We start from the raw sequence: 24,560 nt of genomic DNA on the forward strand, positions 1-24,560 counted from the left end.
CGAATCCTGCTTGCCGGTTCCCCGCAGGCAGCTTCCAGTGCCTGAACAGCTGGACCAGGTGAGCCCTTGGCCCTGCAGGACCGTCTTACGAGAGGAGCACGAAATTGTCACGAGGTCGTAAGCAAGCTTTTGAGTTCCACAGGGCTCCTTCTGCACGGGTGGCGCTGTGGGTTAAACCACAGAGCCTAGGACTTGCCGATCAGAAGGTCGGCGGTTCGAATCCCCACAACGGGGTGAGCTCCTGTTGCTTGGTCCCTGCTCCTGCCAACCTAGCAGTCCGAAAGCACGTCCAAGTTCAAGTAGATAAATAGGTACCGCTCTGGTGGGAAGGTAAACGATGTTTCCGTGCGCTGCTCTGGTTCGCCAGAAGCGGCTTAGTCCTGCTGGCCACATGACCCGGAAGCTGTACGCCGGCTCCCTCGGCCAGCAAAGCGAGATGAGCGCTGCAACCCCAGAGTCGGCCACGACTGGACCTTACGATCAGGGGTCCCTTTACCTTTTAGGGCTTCTTCTGAGACAGGTGTAGGGCAGGCCCCCATCCCAACACACCCTGCACCCCCAAAAAGAGGGCACGGATTTGTGCGGAAAGGTGCTGTTTTGCAGGTGTGAGCTGCACGTTTAGGAATAATTGTTGTAATTGCCATAAAACACACATCTTGTCCCATCCCCCCCAGTTGCTGGAAACCGCAGGGGTGCTGCTCTTGCGGTCGAATCCTGCTTGCAGGCTTCCCTTTGGGAGGACAGGATGCTGGCCTGGACCTACCTGTGTGCTCACCCCGTCTCTCTCCTTCTCCCCCCAGCAATACATCCTGCTGCACGACATGGTTGCTGCACACAACATCATCCGCGTGACGGTGTATCGGGGGCCGTATGGTGAGTGAGCGTCGTGGCAGGAGGGAGGTCGGTCCTGGGGCTCAAGTTCCTTTGGCAGGTGTGGAGGGGCTTCAGGACACCCTCGCAGCTATGAGAAAAACAGCCCAGAGCCGGAAAGTTTGGGGGACCCTGCGTGGTTGAATCACACATGGATCATAGACACCCGGCCATAGCTGATTCTCTCCGCTTCCAGCATCGCTTGGGGCCGTGTGGGCAGTTTGTGTAATAATAATAATAATAATAATAATAATAATAATAATAATAATAATAAATAATAATTTATTGTTTGTACCCCGCCCATCAGGCTGGATTTCCCCAGACACTCTGGGTGGCTTCCAACAAGGATTAAAAATACATTAAAGAAGGGGAGACCTGCACAAAGCGCTCCGAGATCTGGGGTTGAAGGGTGGGACACCAATTGAATTAAGAATAATAATAATCTGGTGTGTTTTGTTCTGATCTGACCTGCCTGCTTTTCCTCTACTCTGTTTATTTTGAATGAAGTTTCCTAAAAAAGCCCTATGCGACCTAGGACCCTCGTACCTACGGGACCGCCTCTCCTGGTTTGTCCCACGGAGGACCTTACGGTCTTCAAATAAAAACATCTTGGAGGTCCCAGGCCACAGGGAGGTTAGGCTGGCCTCAACCAGAGCCAGGGCTTTCTCAGCTGTGGCCCTAATCTGGTGGAACGCTCTGACACAAGAGACTAGGGCCCTGCGGGACTTGACATCTTTCTGCAGGGCCTGCAAGATAAGCCGTTCCACCAGACCTTTGGCCAAGGCACAGCTTGACCCCCTCCTTTGGTAATCCTCGCAGAACTCTAGCCCAATGGTTGCCATTAATTTGATTTGAATTGATTTTAGAACGAACTGATTTTAGAATGTATTTCAATTGATTGTGATTTTATGTAAACTGCGTTACTTTTACTGTTAGCCACCCTGAGCTTGGCTTCGGCTGGGGTGGGCGGAATATAAATAAAAATTTATTATTATTCCTTATTATTGTGAGGTTTCCCAAAGAGGCGCCTGGTTGGCCCCTGTGAGAACAGGATGGCTAGAGAACAGGAGGCCCTTCTTACGGTTTTCTGCAGCGATGGCTCTCCTTCCTCTCCGCAGAGACAGAGGAGATCTTTTCCACGCAGCTGGTTCCGGGGGACGTCCTGCTGGTCCCTCCCGAGGGCCTGACCGTCCCGTGCGATGCGGTGCTGATGAGCGGCACTGCCATCGCCAACGAGAGCATGCTCACAGGTAGGCAAGGCTGTCTGTGCTGGTCCCAGGTGTGTGGGGGGGGGGTTACCGTGGGCGTGGTCTGAGTCCGGTTGTGCTGGTCCCGGGGGGGAAGGTTACCGTTGGCGTAGTCAAAGTCTGGTCCTGGGTCACTAGCCTGGAAACAGTCCACAAGGAGCGGGGCGAGGTCCGAAGCAGGAAGCCGAGCGGGGACAGGAACACTGGAGGGTCAGGTCTGGGTCCAAGCAGGAACAGGTACTCAATGACGTTGCTCCCACAACCTGGGACCGGGCTGACTGGCCTTTATATTCTCTGAGGCCAGGGGCGGTCCCGGCCCTCAGGAGCCCCGCCTCTCCTGGCCTTTAGGTGAGCACTCCTCCTGGGAGAAACCAGTTCCCTCCGCCTCTCTGCCCTGAGCCTCTGCAGCTCAGGAGAGGCTGAAGGGTTACTGGGCCCAGGGGGAGACTCACCTGTAGGCACTGAGTCCTCAGCCACCTCTGGAGCCAGAGTGGATTCACCTGGTGTCTGCTCCTGAGGATCCGGCACAGGTGCAGGCGCTTCAGAATCAAGGCCCTGCCCCAGTTCAGCCGGCCCTGGAGGCGGGGACTCCTGTGCAGGCTGGGATTCCTCCCGTTCAGCCTCTGAATCGGATTCCCAGGCCATCACACTGGTCCTAGGTCAAGGGTATGGAGGCTGTCTGTCAAGGGCGAAGCGGGATCCAAGGTAAGGAGCCGGGCATGGTCAGAAACTCTGGAAGAGCAGGACAGGGTGCCAGCAGGAACAGATTACCAACAACATTGCTCCTGCAACCTGGGACTGGGCTGACTGGCCTTTATCTCCTCTGAGGCAGAGGGCGGTCCCGGCCCACAGGTGACTCGCCTCTCCTGGCCTTAAGGTGAGCACTCCTTCCTCCTGCGGGAACTTAGTTCCCGCCACCTCTCTGCCCTGAGCCTCTGCAGCTCCGGAGAGGCTGGAGGGTTACTGGACCCAGAGGCAACCTCACCTTCCCCTGACAGGGCTGGGAGAGGAGCACCTGCAGGCAATGGGTCCTCCATCACCTCCGGAGCCAGAGCGGATGCCGCTGAGGCCTGCACCTGAGGATCCAACACAGGTGAAGGCCCTTCAGGTTCAAGCCCCTGCCCCGGCTCAGCCGGCCCTGGAGGCGGGGACTCCTGTGCAGGCTGGGATTCCTCAGGTTCAGCCTCAGAATGGGATTCCCAGGCCATCACACTGCCTCTGGTATGGGCGGAGGGAGAACTGCCTCTCCTTAGGAGCTGATCTCCTGACGCCCTCTTATTCTGGAGGGATAGAAGGGAGTCCTTCACCCAGCACAGAGAGTTAAACCAGACTCCCTGCCCCAGGAGGCCACCAAGCTGGGTGGTTTCATAGAATCCGAGAATCCCAGAGTTGGAGGGGACCCCAGGGGTCATCTAGTCCAACCCCCTGCAATGCAGGAATCTCAGCTGAAGCTGTAGCGTTCCCAAAGCAAGGAAGGATTGGACTCTGATTAATAAAATACCCACGAGGCTTGACCAGCAAGACTCTTCATGTTCTCCAAATAATTTAGAAAAACTATTGGATTGATTGGGGATTTTAATTTTTATTCCGTACTTTGTGTTTTTTATATTGTAGTTTTATGTTCTGAACTGCCCTGAGATCTACGAGTTTAGGGCTATGTACAAAGTTAATTAATAAGAATAATAATATTTTGATGCTATACGACACTGAAATGTTTAAATGTTTCTGTGATGGTCCTTGAGTCTCCCTGCCACCCTTGCCGTCCTTTCCTGCCACACCAGGGGGGTGCAACACCCGCCCCCTTTGAGAACCACCAGCTTGAACAAATAGCTCTCAGAGCCATCTACAAATTAAACAGCCGGTGAAAACACAGCTGCAGGCTACTAGCCACAACGGCTCTGTCCTCCACAGCCTAAAGCACCAAAGGCCAAAGTATTGGAGCCTCAGCTTCAGGATCTGTCCCTCCAGTGAGCACTCAGGGCTGATTTCCTTCAGAATGGAGAGGTTGGATCTTCTTGCAGTCCATGGGACTCTCCAGAGTCTCCTCCAGCACCAGAATTCAAAAGCATCCATTCTTCAGCGATCAGCCTTCTTTATGGTCCAGCTCTCACTTCCATACATCACTACTGGGAAAACCATGGCTGTAACTATACGGACCTTTGTTCGCAAGGTGGTGTCTCTGCTTTTTAAGAAGCTGTTTAGGTTTGTCAGCGCTTTTCTCCCAAGAAGCAGGGGTCTTTTAATTTCGTGGCTGCTGTCACCATCTGCAGTGATCATGGAGCCCAAGAAAGTAAAATCTCTCACTGCGTCCATTTCTTCCCCTTCTATTTGCCAGGAGGTGATATGACCAGTGGCCATGATCTTCGTTTTTTTGATGTTGAGCTTCAGACCATATTTTGCGCTCTCCTCTTTCACCCTCATTAAAAGGTTCTTTAATTCCTCCTCACTTTCTGCCATCAAGGTTGTGTCATCTGCATATCTGAGGTTGTTGATATTTCTTCTGGCGATCTTAATTCCGGCTTGGGATTCATCCAGCCCAGCCTTTCGCATGATGAATTCTGCATATAAGTTAAATCAGCAGGGAGATAATATACAGCCTTGTTGTACTCCTTTCCCAATTTTGAACCAGTCACTTGTTCCATATCCAGTTCTAACTGTAGCTTCTTGTCCCACATAGAGATTTCTCAGGAGACAGATGTATATCTCACTATATACAAGTGACAATAAAATATTTCAATTTCAATTTATTTCACTTTCTCCTGCCCCCAGGCGAGAGTGTCCCTGTGACCAAGACAGCCCTGCCAGACCCATCCCGAGGGGCCAGTGGGCCGCTGCAGGACCTCCCCTATGACCCCGAGGAGCACAAACGGCACACCCTCTTCTGCGGCACCTCCGTCATCCAAACGCGGTACTACTCTGGGGAGGCCGTTCGGGCGCTGGTCATCCGGACAGGTAAGCACACCTTGGGGCGGCGGCGGGCTCCTGTTCCTGACTCAGAATGTCGAAAGGAAGGAGGGTGTGTTTGTGCGTCTGTTGGTTTTTCGGAGCCCTCACTCTCGTCTCTCCGCCAGGTTTCTCCACCTCCAAAGGGCAGCTGGTCTGCTCCATCCTCTTCCCCAAACCGGCAGATTTCCGCCTCTACCGAGATGCCTACCGGTTCCTCCTCTGCCTGGTCGGCGTTGCTGGGATCGGGATGCTGTACTCGGTGATCCACAGTGTGCAGCAGGAGGTAGGTCTCCTCCAGAGGAGGCTGGGGTGCAGTACTATTCCTTCCCTTGATGGGACCCTAGACTTCTGTTGATGCAGCCTAGAATAGCATTCGGTTTTTTTGCTGCTGCATCACACTGTGGGCTCAAGTTCAGCTTGTGCGCCATTAAAACCTCTAGATCAACGGTTCTCAACTTGAGAGTCCCCAGATGTTGTTGGACTACAACTCCCATCATCGCTGAGCTCTGGCCTTGCTAGCTAGGGGTGATGGGAGTTGTAGTTCAACAACATCTGGGGACCCACAGGTTGAGAACCGCTGATCTAGATCCTTTTCACATGTACAGTGGTACTTCAGGTTACATATGCTTCAGGTTACAGACTCTGCTAACCCAGAAATAGTACCTCGGGTTAAGAACTTTGCCTCAGGATGAGAACAGAAATCGCACAGCGGCAGCGGGAGGCCCCATTAGCTAAAGTGGTGCTTCAGGTTAAGAACTGTTTCAGGTTAAGAATGGACCTCCAGAACAAATTAAGTTCTTAACCCAAGTTACCACTGTACTGGGCTTTATAGGTCAGCACCAACACTTTGAATTGTGCTTGGAAACATACTGGGAGCCGGTAGAGGTCTTTCAGGACCAGTGTTATATGGTCTCCCAGTCCCCAGTCTAGCTGCCGTATTCTGGATTAGTTGTAGTTTCCGGGTCACCTTCAAAGGTAGCCCCACGTAGAGCGCATTGCAATATTCCAAGCAGGAGATAACCAGAGCATGCGCCACTCTGGTGAGACAGTCCGCGGGCGGGAAGGGTCTCATCCTGCGTACCAGATGGAGCTGGTAGACTGCCACCCTGGACACAGAACTGACCTGCGCCTCCATGGACAGCTGTGAGTCCAAAATGACTCCCAGGCTGCGCACCTGGTCCTTCAGGGGCACAGTTACCCCATTCAGCACCAGAGAGTCCCCCATACCTCCCTGCCCCCCAAAACTTCTAGTAATCCCTCACCCTGTATTTGTGCATCCCATTCTGCCTGCCTAAGTGCAGAACCTGACCTTTGTCCCTCCAGGCTAAGCAAACCCATTCCTCTCTTTCTCCCTCCTGACCAGGAGCTGGTCGGTCGCATCATTCTCAAATCCCTGGACATCTTGACCATCACGGTGCCCCCCGCGTTGCCGGCGGCCATGACGGCCGGCCTGGTGTACGCACAGCAGCGCCTCCGGGGGCAGCGCATCTTCTCCATCAGCCCCCAGCGCATCAACATCTGCGGGCAACTCAACCTGATGTGCTTCGACAAGGTACCAGACCCCCAATCCTCGGAGGGAGGGAGAGAGAGGTGGGGAGATCCTCTCCTCTTCCGGCCTCATCCTGGGAGCGTTCACGGCAACTGCTGCTTCGTCTCTTGCAGACGGGAACCTTGACCGAGGACGGGCTCGACTTCTGGGGTTTCGTGCAAGCCCAAGATGGTTGGTGAGTGAGCAGGAAGAAGCCCCTTCAGCTGGGCTCCGCCTGCACGGTCAGAGGCAGCGATGCTTGTGAATCTCTTGCCCTCTGTTCCCGCTTGAAGGTCCGGCCGTGTAATGCCTCTCATTTCATCGTTGTTTTATTTACACATTCATTCATTACCCTAAGGCAGGGGTCAGCAAACTTTTTCAGCAGGGGGCCGGTCCACTGTCCCTCAGATCTTGTGGGGGGGGCGGACTATATTTTGAAGGGGGGAAAATGAACAGGTTCCTATGCCCCACAAATAACACAGAGAGGCATTTTTAAATAAAAGGGCACATTCTACTCATGTAAAAACGTGCTGATTCCCAGTCTATCCGCGGGCTGGATTTAGAAGGAGTTTGGGCCGGATCATGGGTAGACAAACTCAAGGCTCGGGGCCAGATGCGGCCCAATTGCCTTCTCAATCCGGCCCGCGGACAGTCCAGGAATCGGCTTGTTTTTACATGAGTAGAATGTGCCCTTTTATTTAAAATGCATCTCTGTGTTATTTGTGGGGCATAGGAATCTGTTCATTTCCCCCCCCCTTCAAAATATAGTCTGGCCCCCCACAAGGTCTGAAGAAGAAGAAGCAGCAGCAGCAGCAGCGTTTGGATTTGATACCCCGCTTTATCACTACCCGAAGGAGTCTCAAAGCGGCTAACATTCTCCTTTCCCTTCCTCCCCCACAACAAACACTCTGTGAGGTGAGTGGGGCTGAGAGACTTCAGAGAAGTGTGACTGGCCCAAGGTCACCCAGCAGCTGCAGGTGGAGGAGCGGGGAAGCGAACCCGGTTCACCAGATTACGAGTCGATTGCTCCTAACCACTACACCACACTGGCTCTCTTTTTCCTGCTGAAAATGTTTGCTGACCCCTGCAGCCTAAGGTCCCAGGGCGGGTTGCAACATCAAAACGCAGCATTAAAAACAATCTTAAGACAACTTGCAATCATACAAAATTATTATTATTTATTTAATTTCCATACCGCCCTTCGTCCGAGGATCAATATAAAAACAAACTGCATAATGTAGTAACAGACAAAAACAACGATCTCTCTCGTTTGTTAGGCCGTAGATTGTTTAGTTAGCCAAAGGCCTGGGAGAAGAGGGTTTGCTTTTGCCTGGCACCTACCGTATTTTTCGCTCTCTAGGACACACTTTTTCCCCTCCAAAAATTAAGAGGAAATGTGTGTGCATCCTATGGAGCGAATTCAGTCTCCTTGGCTTCAGCGATAGCAACGCGAAGCCTCCGAAGCGCAGAGGGAGCGTGTGAGTTCCTGCTGCGCTCCGCAGGCTTCAGGTTCCTTTTGCTGAAGCCGGAAGAGCAAGACTCTCCTGGCTTCAGCAGAGAGGGAGAGCTGGGCAGCGCCCCTTCAGCCAAGCGGGAGGAGAAATGGAAGGGGCTCTGTTTCTCCTGCTGCTTCACTGAAGGGGCGCTGAGCAGAGAGGGGGAGAATTTTTTTTTCTTGATTTCCCCCTCTAAAACAAGGTGCGTCCTATAGAGCGAAAAATACGGAGATTTGCCTCCTGTTCAGCTGCTAACCACCCCAGGATCCCCGGATCAAGTGTGGTATATAAATTAAGTAAGTAATCGTAATAATTGTCCTCCGGAAGCTGTGCAGTAAAGGGGCCAGGCGGGCCTTTTTTGGGAGGGAGTTCCGCAGTTTGGGGGGCTACCACAGAGAAGGCCATGTGCCCAAGCCTTTGAGCGCTTATCCAGAGATTTCCTCTGCCCTCCTCAGCGCTTGGCTCCCTAGAGAGATTCTCACAGCCCCGTCTTCCTCCCTTCTCAGCTTCCTCCCGGCAGGGCAGGACGTCCGGGGACCCAGCCTGTCCGGCTCGCCCTTCCTTGCCACCATGGCCGCCTGCCACTCTCTCACCACCATCGGAGGACGACTCTCGGGGGACCCCCTTGACCTCAAGATGTTCGAGGCCACCGGCTGGGTAAGGCGTTTGGGGAAGAGAGATGGGGGCACGGCTGTGTGTGTGTGTGTTTTGATCAGCGTCGGCTCCTCGCGAGACCGGAGGCCGTGGCTGAGTCCCCTCATGGCTCCGCCACAGCGGCTCGCCTCAGAGAAGGGACCCTCGTGTCCCCCGCTTGGGGCCTGGGACGCTGCCTGAAGCCCCCCTTCTTCTTCCCAGGTCCTGGAGGAGCCGACCAAAGAGGAGACAGCCCTGCACGACCAGATCCAGCCCACGGTCGTGCGGCCCCCTGACCAGACGCCTCCTGCCACCTCGGAGGGGACCCCTGAGGACGAGGTGAGTAGGGGGCTTTGGGAGCCCTCCACCTTGCTCACACGGCTGCTTCAATTCAAAGTGTTGGTGGTGACCTTGAAAGCCCTAAGCGGCCTCAAAGGCCCAGTAGACCTGAAGGAGTGTCTCTACCTCTATTGTTCTGCCTGGACACCGAGGTCCAGCTCCGAGGGCCTTCTGGCGGTTCCCTCCCTGCAAGAAGCCAAGTTAACAGGGAACCAGGCAGAGGGCCTTCTCAGTGGTGGCACCTGCCCTGTGGAATGCCCTCCCACCAGATGTCAGAGAGAAAAATAACTAACAAACTTTTAGAAGACACCTGAAGGCAGCCCTGTTTAGGGAAGCTTTTAATGTTTAATAGGTTATTGTATTTTAGTGTTTTGTTGGAAGCTGCCCAGAGTGGCTGGGGGGACCCAGCCAGATGGGCGGGTATAAATACTAAATTATTATTATTATTATTATTATTATTATTCAATTGGATGAGCTGGCGTTGCGCCAGGAGCCGCACAACACCCGTTCCGCGTCCGAAAGAACCGGGTCTTTTAGCGCAGCAGCACGTACTCTGTGGAACTCCCTGCCCCTTGATCACCAAGCAGTCCTCTTCGCTGTTATCTTTTCGGCCCCTGCTTGAAAGTATTCTTGTTCAGGCAAGCCTGCCCACAGGTTTCGAAAGTTGACATGAGGTTTATTCCGGCTTTATACCCGTTGGAAACCGCCTAGAGTGGCTGGGGCAGCCCAGTCAGATGTTTTATCTTGGGACAGGGGGAGAGAAGTTTTTATTTTTATTTTTTATAATGTGTGTGAAGCAGAGTAGGCAGCTATAGCAGCTATTGAAAACCAAAAAATGAAACCCATAAAATGAGTGGCTGTAGGAACCCAGCCAGACTGGTGGGGTATAAATAATAAAATTAATTAATAATAATAATTAATAACAACAACACAGAATGATCACAGTTGTGTGCGGGTTAAATCCTTGTTTCATCTTTTTTTTTTTGTAAACTGCTTTAATAATAAATAATAATAAATTTTATTTATACCCCGCCCTCCCCAGCCAAGGCCGGGCTCAGGGCGGCTAACAACCAATAATAAAAACAAGTTGATTAAAATACAACCTAAAAACAAGATTAAAATACAACATTAAAATGCAGCCGTTGAGGTGGTGTTTCGCTTTTTGTGTTTTCAACGATCGAGCCATGTATAAATTGTACGAAATAAATAAAAAAGCGTACCATGTTTTTCCGTGTATAACATGCCCCCATGTATAAGACACCGTCTATTTTTGGTGGACTCCAAATTGAGAAAATGGGGGGAGGTTGTATCCATGTATAAGACGACCCACAATTTTGAACATAATTTTTAAATAAAAAAAACCCAAGTCTTATACACGGAAAAGTACGCTAATTAATACTAGCACAATGCCTTTGGGTCTCTGGAGCCTGGATTTGCTGGCTCTTGCCCAGGTTCTTATGCATAAGGTAAAGGTGAAGGGACCCCTGACCATCAGGTCCAGTCGTGGCCGACTCTGGGGTTGCGGCACTCATCTCACTTTACTGGCCAAGGGAGCTGGCGTACAGCTTCCGGGTCATGTGGCCAGCAGGACTAAGCCGCTTCTGGCGAACCAGAGCAGCGCATGGAAATGCCGTTTACCTTCCCGCTGGAGTGGTACCTATTTATCTACTTGCACTTTGATGTGCTTTCGAACTGCTAGGTGGGCAGGAGCAGGGACTGAGCAACGGGAGCTCACCCCGTTGTGGTGATTCGAACTGCCGACCTTCTGATTGGCAAGTCCTAGGCTCTGCGGTTTAGACCATAGCGCCACCCGCGTCCCTTCTTATGCATAACGACAGACTATTGACGTCTTTCTTTCTTTCTTTCTTTCTTTCTTTCTTTCTTTCTTTCTCTCTCTCTCTCTCTCTCTCTCTCTCTCTCTCTCTCTCTCTCTCTTTCTCTTTCAGGAGCTGATGGAGCTGATGGTGAGTGGTCCCTGCTTTTCTCCTCCTCTCGGCACCACTGGAGTTTTCTCCGACTTTTCTGGGTGGGTTTGGGGATGGGAAGCGCAAGTGCCCCAGGGCAGCCTCCCACCTGGCCCCTTCGCTCACCTCCTCGCCTCTTGCAGAAAGTCTACGAAATTGGCATCCTGGCGCAGTTCCCCTTCTCCTCCAGCCTGCAGCGCATGAGCGTCGTGACCCGAACATTGGGGGAGAAGCGACTGGTGGCCTACATGAAGGGCGCTCCGGAGACGGTGGGCAGCCTCTGCCGCAAGGAGACGGGTGGGCTGCTTCTTTCTTGAGAGTAATCGCTTTGGTTAAGATCATAGGTCGGCAAACTAAGGCCCAAGGACTGGATTCGGCCCAATCACCTCAATCCGGCCTGCGAACGGTCCGGGAATCAGCGTGTTTTTACATGAGAAGAATGTGTCATTTTATTTAAAATGCATCTCTGGGTGATTTGTGGGGCATAGAATTTGTTCATTATTACTTTTCAAAATGTAGTCCGGCCCCCCACAAGGTCTGATGGACAGTGGACCGGCCCCCTGCTGAAAAAGTTTGCTGACCCCTGATTCAGATTAATAGTTGTCCCTGTTTATTACCTGCCCTGCGTCTTAGCGTCCCAGGGCCGGTTGCAGCCGCGTTGAGGATGCAGAGCTGTAAACAGTTCAAAACAAACTGCAGTTGCTATAACAGGGTGGTTCATAATAATAATAATAATAATAATAATAATAATATTTATACCCCACCCATCTTGCTGGGTTTCCCCAGCCACTCTGGGCCGCTCCCAACAAAAGATTAAAAATACATTAAAACATCAGTCATTAAAAACTTCCCAAAACATTGCTGCCTTCAGATGTCTTCTAAAAGTCAGGTAGTTGTTTATTTCCTTGACATCTGATGGGAGGGCGTTCTACAGGACAGGCGCCACCACCAAGAAGGCCCTCTGCCTGGTTCCCTGTGACCTCGCTTCTCGCAGTGAGGGAACCGCCAGAAGGCCCTCGGCACTGGATCTCAGTGTCCGGGATGGACGATGGGGGTGGAGACGCTCCTTCAGGTCTACTAGGCCTTTGAGGCCATTTAGGGCTTTCAAGGTCAGCACCAACACTTTGAATTGTGCTCGGAAACGTCCTGGGAGCCAATGTTCCTTAAATTATATATTATCCCCAAGGGTCGAAAAAGTATAAATAAGCCTCTTACATATGTACCTTAAGTATGTATGCAAACCCAGTGAGAGGTATCAGCTTGCAGTATCCCTTGCTGCCCTTGCTCTCGTTTTCAAAATATATCTATTCATATTCTGCAAATAATTTAAATGAAAACTATTGGCTTGATTGGGGATTTGTATTTTTATTCCGTACTTTGTGTTTTTTATATTGTAGTTTTATGTTCTGAACAGCCCTGAAATCTACGAGTATAGGGCTATATACAAAGTTAGTTAATAATATTTTGATATTATACGACACTGAAATGTTTAAATGTTTCTGTGGTGGCCCTTGAGTCTTCCTGCCACTCTCGCCGTCCTTTCCTGCCACACCAGGGGGGTGCAACACAGACACCCCTTTGAGAACCACCAGCTTGAACAAATAGCTCTGATTCATGTACATATAAAACCAGTAGAAAAAAGATAGTCACGGAATCGAGAAATTACACAAAACAAATGAAATACCCTGAAAAGAGAAATGGAAATAGACTAAATAATAAAAATCAAGACGTTTAAGGAGAAAATTAGAAAAACCTAAAATTGAACAAGGCCTTAACTACTGCGCTTTGGAGTTGGATTATAATACTTCAGAATTTTTGGGAGTTCTACCCCCTTTTTTTGAATTTTGGTCATTTAAGGTTTATGATTTCTCTATTTCCTTCTGAGGAAACGGAATAATTCAGTGAAACGAGGTTTGTAGCCGGCATCCTGTTAAGGCCTTGTTCAATTTTAGGTTTTTCTAATTTTCCCCTTAAACATCTTTATTTATATCATTTAGTCTATTTCCATAAGACAATATTTCTAGTCGATTACTTCTCGTTTCAGGGATTTTCATTTGTTTTGTGTACAAATAAAAGAGCAGGCGGAACAGTTGCAAGCTACCAGCCACAACGGCCGTTCTCCGTCCTCCACAACCTGAAGCACCAAATATTCCCGAATCCCAGTTCCCGAAAACCACAGGAGGGGAGGCTTTCTCTTGGGCACGGATCCTGCTTGCAGGTTTCCCAGTTGAGGCCTCCGCCTGACCACTGTGGGACCAGGGTGCTGGACTGGGCAGGCCACTGACCCAAGCCGTTTGTAAGGAGCCTCCAGGTTCAGTGGCAGTCTATTAGGACTCCTGGGTTCCTAGGGTTACTTGGCCCCTCCGAGATGAGTCGCTGGCCTGATCCAGCCATAGGGCTCCTCTCCTGCCCCCCACCTTTAACACCTGACGTTGCCGCCGTTCAGTTCCAGACACCTTCTCAGCCGTGCTGGAGTCCTACACGCGCCGAGGACTACGGGTCATCGCTCTGGCGAGCCGGCGGTTGGAGAGCAAATTCACCTGGCACAAGATCCAGCACATCAGCAGGTCAGACTGTCTCCTCCATTAGATGGTGTAATGGGAATTGGGGTTGCTCGTGCGTAAGTTGCCTCTACTCTTGGCAAAGTTGCCTGGTTAAACCTTTCCCTGGCTGCACAGCCCTTACTCCTTCTCCCTCGCTTTCTTTCTCCTCCTGCGATGAGGCTACATTTTAATATTTTAATGTTCCATTATTTTAATGTATTTTATTTTTGTTTTTAAGTTGTAATCATTCATCTTGTTTTTATTATTGCTTGTAAGCCGCTCTGAGCCCGGCCTTGGCTGGGGAGGGCGGGGTATAAATAAAAAAAATATTATTATTATTACTCCGCGGCTGTGTCAGTCACTGGCAGAACCCGTCAGTGGGCGTTTCCTGAACTTCTTCCAGCATAAAAGTTCTTTGACGCCAAGTCTCCGCCTAGCCTCCCTGCGCGGAAGTCTTCTGCGCAGGGTGGGCGTGGGCAGCGGAGGACCTGTGCTCTCCCCGCTAGTTTCTGTGGAAGAGTCCTGGAGACATCTCTCCGAAGCCCTCCCCTGCTCCCCTTTCTTCCTGGTGTCACGCTGATTTCCTTCCCCAGTGGATGAGTTCCCTCTCTCCCTGCTGGGCTCTTCTCCGGCATCGCTGGGGAGCCTTACCCCCACTCCTGGCTCCGATGGCAGTTAACGCCTGTTAAGATGTTAACGCCTGTTAAGCTGGCTAATATTTTCAGATCTTAGAGAAACACTTTCAGGGAATGCAGGGAGGCTGAAGGCACATAGATCCACATGTGGTGGAATGTAGCGTTCCCAAAGCAAGGAAGGATTGGACTCTGATTAATAAAATACCCACGAGGCTTGACCAGCAAGACTCTGGGAGGAGTGCATAATAATAATTCCTCTCCACCCCTCGGCCCAGGTCGTTTTATTCACAAAAGAACTTTTTACACAGTGTTCGTAAGAACCAATACGTTTCCTCTGAGCATTTCAAAAAAAACCACGTGGGACAAAGTCAAATCAGAAGAAATTCTTTTAACTACAAGGAAATTATTTCCTACTTGAGCATGCATATGTAGTTCAGAGTAAATAAAAGAGGAATAAAAGGAGGAATGCATTCAGCAAAACCCTGGAGGTCATAAAACAGCAGTAAAACATGAGAGGAAGGAAGGATGGGTAGTAGTAGTAGTAATAATAATAATAATAATAATAATAATAATAATAATAATAATAATAATAATAAAAAATATATATATATTATTTATACCCCGCCCATCTGGCTGAGTTTCCCCAGCCACTCTGGGGATTTCTTTCCTTTGTGAACTCTCTTCCTGAACTCTCTTCCTGGCCCTAAGATTAACAAACCTAACAATAGCTACATCAAAGCTAACTATCATCTATCTTTATGACCCAGAATGCCTGATGTAGCAACCAGCAACTGGTCTGTGTCCTAGAATGCTTATACGTGCTTGTCAGACATAGAGAATTGGGCAGTAGAGAAAAATGGCATAGATGCAGAGGGGATTTGATCAGAAATTATTGTCAATGAATCAAACCCCTCAGTCAAAGCAATGCTTTCATCGCGGACACAATGGCTTGATGCATATTTTATAATTCCTCGTAGTAATCCCATCTGATCACTACAGCGGAACAGTAAAAAGATCTGACACTTTTGGGAAACGATTTATAGCGAGCTGAAGAAATTGTTCAAATGTTCCTTCCCTAAAAAAACCCTGTAGCCTTCCTGCTAGGAATTACGGGAAATGAAATCTGCCCCCCCCCCAAAAAAATACAGGAGAGTCTTTTAATGTATGTTAAAGTCGCTGCCAGAATTCTAATCGCAGAAGGTTGGAAGGGAGAGAATAGCCTCCCTAAATCAGACTGGCAAAATAAAATAAGAGAATATGCCGAACTGGCGAGGTTATCAGCAAGGTTAAGAGACACTACAGATGGGTTTTTTCTTCCTGGAGAGTGGTATATTTACAGAGTTTTATGTAAAAGAACATTGTCGAAAGACCAGTCTGTTGGCAGGTGTTGATTGAGCTTTGGTGTGCAAATAGGAATTTTATTTTTATTCTGTCCTTTGTGCTTTTTATGTTGTAATTTTATGAACTGCCCTGAAATCTATGAGTGTAGGGCGATATACAAAGTTAATTAATAATAATAATATTTTGATCAAAAGATCAGTCCGTTGGCAGGTCTTGACTGAGCTTCGGTGTGCAAACAGGATAGCTGCACAAAGCAAAATTTATAGTAAGTCAAATAATACGGCGAACGCTCAAGCGCGTATTTAAGGAATTTAAATCGGGAATGCAAGGAATGTAATCACAAATGGATGCGCGAAACTAGTTAAAGAATGAAGAATGGTTTGTTTTTATTTCTCATTTTGCCTATCTGTTGTCCATTTCTGTTATAAAGTTTTCAATCAATAAAGCAATTAAAAGCAAAAAAGAGAAAGGGGGAAAATACTGTCTCCTCCATCCTCCTCCTCCCTGCACCTCATTTCCCCTGACATGCACCGGCCACGATCCCCATTTTCCCTCTCTCGCTCTGACACACCCCTCTCCCTTGCAGAGACGTCATCGAGTGCAACATGGACTTCCTGGGTCTGGTGGTTCTGCAGAACAAGCTGAAGCCCGAGACGGTCCCAATCCTGGCCGAGCTGCAGAGGGCCCGCATCCGTCTCATCATGGTGACAGGTGCGCTGGGTGGGGCCTGGAGGCGGGGTAGCAGGTGCTCAGCAAAGGTTCAGGATCAAGAATTCTGCTTCCCTTAGATGGGCTCCCTGCCCAGGCTGATGAGCTCCCATGCACACATACACTCAAGAAAGAGTCTTTCTGATACCGTTTTAATATATTGACCTTAACATACATTACAGTGGTACCTCAGGTTAAGTACCTAATTCATTCCGGAGGTCCGTACTTAACCTGAAACTGTTCTTAACCTGAAACACCACTTTAGCTAATGGGGCCTGCCGCGCCACCGGAGCACGATTTCGGTTCTCATCCTGAAGCAAAGTTCTTAACCTGAAGCACTATTTCTGGGTTAGCGGAGTCTGTAACCTGAAGCGTATGTAACCTGAGGTACCACTGTATTGTTATTTATAATAAATAATAATAATAAATAATAATTTTTTATTTATACCCTGCCCTTCCCGGTTGAGAAAACCGGGCTCAGGGGAGCTAACAACAAATTTAAAACAACAAAAAACCAGCATAAAATACAGACACACTGACCAGATGTCTGGAAGCTGTGGCTGGATGGGTACGTGGGAGCCGGTTGAAGTTAAATCCTTCGAAGACAGAGGTCCTCTGGCAGGGACGGGACGATATGGGACTGAGGGGGCAACTCCCATCTCTTGCAGGGGTGCAATTAGTGCCAGCACCGTCCATTAAGAGTTTGGGTGTAATCTTCGATACCTCCCTCTCTATGGAGGCGCAGATTGCAGCTATAACAAAGGCGGCATTTTTTCATCTCCGCCAAGCTAAGCAGTTGGCCCCTTATCTCTCTTGCCCTGACCCAGCCACTGTGATCCATGCGACGGTCACCTCCAGACTGGATTATTGTAACTCGCTCTACGTGGGGCTGCCCTTGCAGCTGACCCAGAAACTCCAGCCAGTGCAGAATTCCGCGGCGAGACTCCTTATGGGGTCCTCGCTGTGAGATCACATTCACCCGGTGCTATACCAGCTGCACTGGCTCCCGGTGGAGTACAGGATCAGGTTTAAGGTGCTGGTTTTAACCTTTAAAGCCCTATATGGCCTAGGACCCTCGTACCTACGGGACCGCCTCTCCTGGTATGTCCCACAGAGGAACTTACGGTCTTCAAACAAAAACACCTTGAAGGTCCCAGGCCACAGAGAGGTTAGGCTGGCCTCAACTAGAGCCAGGGCCTTCTCGGCCGCGGCTCCGATCTGGTGGAACGCTCTGTCCCAAGAGACTAGGGCCCTGCAGGACTTGACATCTTTCCACAGGGCCTGCAAGACAGAGTTGTTCCACCAGGCCTTTGGTCAGGGCACAGCCTGACTCCCTCCTCTGGCAACCTGCACAGAATTTTGATCGGTTGCCATCAATTTGATTTTAATTAATTTTTATAATGATATATTTTTAGAATGTGTGATTATTTGACTGTTTGATTATTTTATTGTTGTTAGCCGCCCTGAGCCCGGCTTCGGCTGGGGAGGGCGGGATATAAATAAAATTTATTATTATTATTATTAGGCTAAAACGTGAATAAAAATAAATTCAGAATTCAAAAATCAATTTAGGGGGGGAAATCCATCCAATAAACACTAGATGATCCCCAGGGCTAGCTGGCTAAGTTAGTCCTATTTGGGTCAGCGAGGAGACCAGGGGAGAATTAGCTGTGGGGTCTCAGAGCGGGGAATCTTCATAAAAGGGGAGGGGGAGGGAAGGAAGAGGAATAAAAGATCAGGCTAAGTTCAAATTGAAAGCCAGGCGGAATAGCTCTGTCTTACAGGCCCTGCAGAAGGAAGTTAAATCCTGAAGGGCCCTGGTCTCCTGGGACAGAGCATTCCACCAGGTGGGAGCCATCACTGAGAAGGCCCTGCAAAGTGCCCTGAGATCTTCGGGCGGAGGGCAGGGTACAAATTTACTAAGTAAACAGACACATGGCTGCTTGAACGGTCCATGCCCAAAAATGGGAGGAAGAAACAGTTCCGACTAAGATCGGTGATTAAAATGAACAGAATAGGCAGAAATGGCAAAACTTACCGGGAGAATAAGAAATCAAGAAGAGAGACTTTAAAAAATAGAATGGGGGGGGGGGAATTATCGATTATTTGAGGACATATTGTCAATGAAGTAAAAAATTCAGCGGGGTTGATATAAACACATGCAGTAAGAGACAATTAAGGGGAAATGTATACAGTTGCGCCTTGTTTTGTGACAGGGATTCGTTCCGGAGCCCCAGCCGCTAGCTGAAAAGGGTTCGGGGCAAAGCGGCACGTCTGCGCACTCTCGCGGAGTGGTTGGCACTTCTGCGCAAGCACCATTTAGCACTTCTGTGCATGCACGAGTGGCAAACTCGGAAGTAACCTGTTCCGATACTTCTGGGTTTGCCACAGACGTTCGCTGAAGCGGACACTAGATGAGGCGGACGCTAGATGAGGCGGATATATTTATACTGTAAATATGGATATTCAGTGATAAAAAAGATATGAAATAAATACCCACAAAAGGAAAGTCGAGGGGAAGGTAAATTAGATTTGTTTGTTTTTTGGCTAAAATGTTGATTTTTTTTTCTTCTAAAAATTAAACGAATCCAAATTACACCAACCATTAGGACCCTAGAGCAGGATCAGTGGAATTAGTGGAATACCTGGGGTGCCTAGCTCCCCCCCCCAGCAGTATACCTGAAGGAGTGTCTCCACCCCCATCGTTCTGCCCGGACACTGAGGTCCAGCTCCGAGGGCCTTCTGGCGGTTCCCTCCCTGCGATGTTACGGGAACCAGGCAGAGGGCCTTCTCGGTGTAGGCGCCCGCCCTGTGGAACGCCCTCCCACCAGATGTCAAAGAGAAAAACAACTACCAGACTTTAAGAAGACATCTGAAGGCAGCCCTGATTAGGGAAGCTTTTAACGTTTAATAGGTTATTGTATTTTGGTGTTCTGTTGGGAGCCGTCCAGAGTGGCTGGGGAAACCCAGCCAGATGGGCGGGGTATAAATAATAAATTATTATTATTATTTGCTGCATTGCTGTGATGGTCTTTCTCTTCTCCCTGCCCCTCCTCCTCCTCCTCCTCTTCCTCTTTCTCCTCTCCCTTGCCAGGAGATAACCTGCTGACGGCCATCTCGGTGGGGCGCGAATGTGGCATGATCCCCGCCAAGGGCAAGGTGATTCTGACCGAGGCCGTTCCTCCCAGAGACGGGCAGCCCGCCACCATTCACTGGCAGTACGCGGACGAACTCCCTGCGCTGGAAATATCGGACAAGGCGAGCAAGGAGGTGAGGCTCCTTCAAGATGCAGCAGCAGCAACACCCCCTTTTATGGTTTGCTTTTTGGGGGACAGGCATTAAGAACCCAAGGGGACCCTGCAGGATCAGGCCAACGGATCATCTAGCGCAGCATCCGAACGGTTGCAAGCAGAGTTCCTGGAACCGTAGAGTTGGAACGGGGTACCCAAGTGCCATCCAGTCTGACCCCGAGTCCAAGAGGCAGCTCTCCCACCTTTTCACCCATTTCCAGCAACTGGGATTCGGAAATGCTTGCTGCCTCCGGTCTCCCCAAGGGGTGCAAGTCACGAGCGCCAGGTCAGGCGTGGGGAGCCCTGCCCTCCCTTCGGTAACTTCAAAGACAAAGAAGGAACGAGCCGTTTATATTTATAGTCCTCTTTATTCAGTCATCTGGTTGCAAGCAAAAATCCACACCCCTCCGCAAAGGAGAGGATTTATTACTCCGAATTGTGGGTAGGCAAACTAAGGCCCGGGGGCCGAATCCGGCCCAACCGCCTTCTGAATCTGGCCGCGACGGTCCGGGAATCAGTGTGTTTTTGCATGAGTAGAATGTGTCCTTTTATTTAAAATGCATCCCTGGCTTATTTGTGGGGCATGGGAATTCGTTCATTTTTCTTTCAAAATATAGTCCGACCCCCCAGAAGGTCTGAGGGACAGTGGACCGGCCCCCTGCTGAAAAAGATTCCTGAAACCCTGCTGAGTGAATCCTCACCTTTTCCTCTCTGCATCTTTGTTCTTTTAATACCGATGGACCTCCTTGTCTTTGGAGAGGGAGGGTTTTCCACACTGATATAAATAATAATAATAATAATAATAATAATAAATAATAATAATAATAATAATAATTTGTTTATATCCCAACCCTGTTTTCCTCCAGGAGATCAAGTTGATGCTGGACAAGGAGGACAGTCCCCTGTGGCCCCCCAGACACCAGCTACCACTTTGCAGTCGGCGGAAAGTCCTTCTCGGTCATTCTCGACCACTTCCCGGATCTCTTGCCTAAGGTACGTCCTTTGGAGAGAATGGCAGAGGGGGGAAGGTGGCAGGTTTAGACCCTGCTAGGGGCATCTCTGGGTAGGGGGAGAGGTGTCACCTGCATCCGAACCCTTGGAGAGCCGCTCTTGTCAGTCAGTGCAGAGAACAGCAAGCGGGGTGGACTGTGGGCCACAGAGCCAGGATTTGAACCCAGGTCCTTGTCTTCTCAACAACCTGCAAGGTAAGTCACGGCCTAGGACCCTCGTACCTACGGGACCACCACTCCTGTAATGCCCCACGGAGGACCTTAAGGTCCATAAATAGCAACACCCTAGAGATCCCTAAGGAAGTCAGATTAGCCTCAACCGGAGCCAGGGCCTTTTCAACCCTGGCCCCAGCCTGGTGGAACACTCTGTCTCATGAGACCAGGGCCCTGCAGGATCTGATTGAGGAGATTTCACCCCTCCCATACCCAAGAATCTCCTGATCATCTCCTGAGGTCTCTGCTGTCTCTACAGAGAGGAGGAGCAATGTACTGCTCTCTACTTAATTAGTCAAGTGAGTGAGTCTCTGTGTGTGTGTGAGAGAGAGAGTCAGTCAGCTTGTCGGAGAGTGAGTGCAAGAGATAGTATTTAGAGATAAGATTGCTGCTAAGAGCAGCTGCAGGCACTCAGAGTAGCATTGATGTATGCTCAGAATATTTAGCTCTGTATATAGTTTGTATTATAGCTGTAGTTATAGAATAAAGGAGGATATTTTACAGAGCTGCTCTCCGAGTGGTTTATACTCGGCAAGACTCTGCAAAACGCTGCTGCGCAACGACTGCATTATTGAGACAGTGAATCCGGTGCTCTCAGCTCCAAGCTGTGAGTCCACAGCACTGTGACCAGTTCCTGTGGGAAAGGAGGTCTCCGGCAGTGCTACCCAGCTCGCCTAGCCCAGTCGGGGCTGTAGTGCATGAGTCCAGTTGGTACGCTGGCTCAAGGGCGATGCTGACACTGATTTCTTCCCGCAGGGCCTGTAAGACACAGTTGTTCCACCTGGCCTTTGGCTCGGAATCAACTTGATCCCCTCCCCCTCTTAATGTTTTTCTTTTCTTCTTCTGTGATGGAACTCCTACTTGGGGACTTCCCTGGCTTTTTTCTGGCCCACGTAGGACCAGTCTGGATAGTTGGCCTTGGTGAAGACTTGACGTTTTCATCCCCCAAAAAACTGATTTGAGTTTCCATTGAAATGAGGCTGCATTTTAATGTTTCAATGCTGTATTTTAATCTTGTTTTTAAGTTGTATTTCAATCAATTTGTTTTATATCGGTTGTTAGCCGCCCTGAGCCCGGTCTTGCCTGGGGAGGGTGGGGTATAAATAAAATTTATTATTATTATTATTATTAAAAGCGGTAGCAACAGGGCCCCCAAGGCCGCACCCAACGAGCTTCACGGGCACAGAGTGGGGATTCGAACCCTTGTCTCTCGCAGGTCCAAGTCGGATCCTGCAATCTCCTTTCCTGTAGGTCTGTAGTTCCACATCTGCCTTTGCTGTCTTGGTTCGCCCTGGGTTTTCACAGTGTCCAGAGGGAGGGGGGGTTAGAACTGCTGCCCCAAGTGGGGCTGGGATGCCTCTGTTTTTTGTTCAGCACCAGCCTCCTTCTCCCTCCATTGTAGCTGCTCCTCTGTGGCACGGTCTATGCCCGAATGGCCCCCGAACAGAAGACCCAGCTGGTGGAAGCCCTGCAGAAGATGGAGTGAGTAGCTTTCCCTGCCATTGCGGCTCCCCGAGTCCCAGCCCCAGCTCCGGGAGGTTGGAGGGTCTGACCCCGTCTCCCTCCTTATTCTGCCTTCCACAAAACAAAAACCTAGAATTGTACAAAGCCTTAACTGGATGCTGGCTACAAACCTCATTTAACTGAACTATTCAGTTTCCTCAGAAGGAAATAGAGAAATCATAAACCTTAAACGACCAAATTCAAAGAAAGGGGGTAAAACTCTGAAGTATTATAATCCTAGCTTGACCTAGGTGAAGCAAAGCGCAGTAAAAAAGGATTGAGGACTCAGAGGTACGGTTTCTAAACAGCCCAACTGTGTCTAAAACTTGCCATTTAGGTTTTCAAACATTTTTTGTAAACTCAGGGGAACGTTTCAACCCTGTTCTTGAGTTTGTTTAAAATCTAAAACAGCTTATCTTGTATTCCTTTCTTTCAATTTGTGCCATTTAGGTTTTTTAAACCTTTTTGTAAAGGCAATACAAAATTTTTTTCACATAATTTATTACTGTGCTTGGCTTTCTTCAAGTTGGGCTGTGTCTAAAACTTGCCATTTAGGTTTTAGCCGTTAAGGCTTTGTTCAATTCTAGGTTTTTCTAATTTTTTCCTTAAACTATTTGATTTTTATTATTTAGTTTATTTCTATAAGATAATATTTTTAGGCGATTACTTCTCATTTCAGGGATTATCACGATATTTCATTTGTTTTGTGTAATTTCTTGGTTCCGTGACTGTCTTTTTTTCTACTGGTTTTTATTCTGCCTTCCAGCTACTACGTGGGGATGTGTGGGGACGGCGCCAACGACTGCGGGGTAAGTCGCTGAGGCCACTTCTGCCTGCGTTCCGTTACGGCGGCGGCAGATTCGCACCCAGGGCCGAGCTCAGGGTGTTGCTGCTTGCATGTAAGGCCCGTAACAACTCTCCTCCCTTCTCCTCCTCAGGCGCTGAAGCGGGCCCACGCTGGGATCTCCCTCTCGGAGCTGGAGGCCTCTGTGGCCTCGCCCTTTACCTCCAAGACGCCCAACATCTCCTGCGTCCCGGATCTCGTCCGGTAGGTGGCAGCTGGCTGGATCTCCAGGAAATCTGGAGGACTTGCAAATCGGTTTCCTTGCGGCGGTGGTGGGGTGGGTGGCCGGAATGCATGCTGGGATTTGTAGTGCACTCGCCTCGGCATGTTTGCTGACAGCCACACACCTCTCCTCATTGAGATTCAGGTTGGATCCTGAAAAGAATGGGGCAACTGTGCCCCTGAAGGACCAGATGTGCAGCCTGGGAGTCATTTTGGACTCACCACTGTCCATGGAGGCGCAGGTCAGTTCTGTGTCCAGGGCAGCTGTCTATCAGCTCCATCTGGTACGCAGGATGAGACCCTTCCTGCCCGCGGACTGTCTGGCCAGAGTGGTACATGCTCTGGTTATCTCTTGCTTGGACTACTGCCATGCGCTCTCCGTGGGGTTACCTTTGAAGGTGACCCGGAAACTGTAACTAATCCAGAATGCGGCAGCTAGACTGGGGACTGGGAGACCACATAACACCGGTCTTGAAAGACTTCCATTGGCTCCCAGTACGTTTCCGAGCACAATTCCAAGTGTTGGCGCTGACCTTGAAAGCCCTAAATGGCCTCAAGGCCCAGTATATCTGAAGGAGCGTCTCCACCCCCATCATTCTGCCCGGACGCTGAGGTCCAGCGCCCAGGGCCTTCTGGCGGTTCCCTCATTGCGAGAAGCAAAGCTACAGGGAACCAGGCAGAGGGCCTTCTCGGTGGTGGCACCCGCCCTGTGGAACATCCTCCCACCAGATGTCAAAGAGTAAAACAACTACCAGACTTTTAGAAGACATCTGAAGGCAGCCCTGTTTAGAGAAGCTTTTAATGTTTAACAGGTTATTGTATTTTAAAATTCTGTTGAAAGCCGCCCAGAGTGGCTGGGGAAGCAGAGGGCCTTCTCGGTGGTGGTGCCTGCCCTGTGGAACTGCCCTCCCATCAGATGTCAAGGAAATAAACAGCTATCTGACTTTTAGAAGACACCTGAAGGCAACCCTGTTTTGGGAAGCTTTTAATGTTTGATCGTGTTTTTAATGTTATGTTAGGAGCCGCCCAGAGTGGATGGGGAACCCCGACCAGATGGGCTGGGTATAAAGAATAAATTATTAATATTATTATTACTCATCCCCAGTGAAGGCCGCGCTGCTCTGGTCACCTCCTTCTGCGTCTTCAAGTTCATGGCTCTCTACAGCATCATCCAGTATCTCAGTGTCCTGCTCCTCTACTCGGTGAGTAAAAGGCGCGAGGCAACCAC

At 49.7% G+C, this 24,560-nt stretch overlaps 1 protein-coding gene across 1 annotated transcript in view; it reads left to right on the forward strand.

The window, feature by feature from the left end:
- LOC309355688 (polyamine-transporting ATPase 13A3-like) overlaps positions 1–24,560 on the forward strand; it is a 55,101-nt gene that overhangs the window by 19,290 nt on the left and 11,251 nt on the right. Inside the window, 19 exon segments of the mRNA XM_081886717.1 lie at positions 801–873; positions 1,989–2,120; positions 4,887–5,069; positions 5,189–5,346; positions 6,427–6,615; positions 6,726–6,787; positions 8,594–8,744; positions 8,943–9,059; positions 11,006–11,023; positions 11,167–11,320; positions 13,470–13,590; positions 16,129–16,253; positions 19,345–19,520; positions 20,407–20,444; positions 20,446–20,533; positions 22,166–22,245; positions 23,033–23,075; positions 23,205–23,314; positions 24,438–24,534. Of these exon segments, the coding sequence (XP_081742843.1) occupies positions 801–873; positions 1,989–2,120; positions 4,887–5,069; positions 5,189–5,346; positions 6,427–6,615; positions 6,726–6,787; positions 8,594–8,744; positions 8,943–9,059; positions 11,006–11,023; positions 11,167–11,320; positions 13,470–13,590; positions 16,129–16,253; positions 19,345–19,520; positions 20,407–20,444; positions 20,446–20,533; positions 22,166–22,245; positions 23,033–23,075; positions 23,205–23,314; positions 24,438–24,534 (2,115 nt within the window).

Source organism: Podarcis melisellensis (assembly GCF_964234715.1).
Source record: "Podarcis melisellensis genome assembly, chromosome: 13".
Classification (NCBI taxonomy): domain Eukaryota; kingdom Metazoa; phylum Chordata; class Lepidosauria; order Squamata; family Lacertidae; genus Podarcis; species Podarcis melisellensis.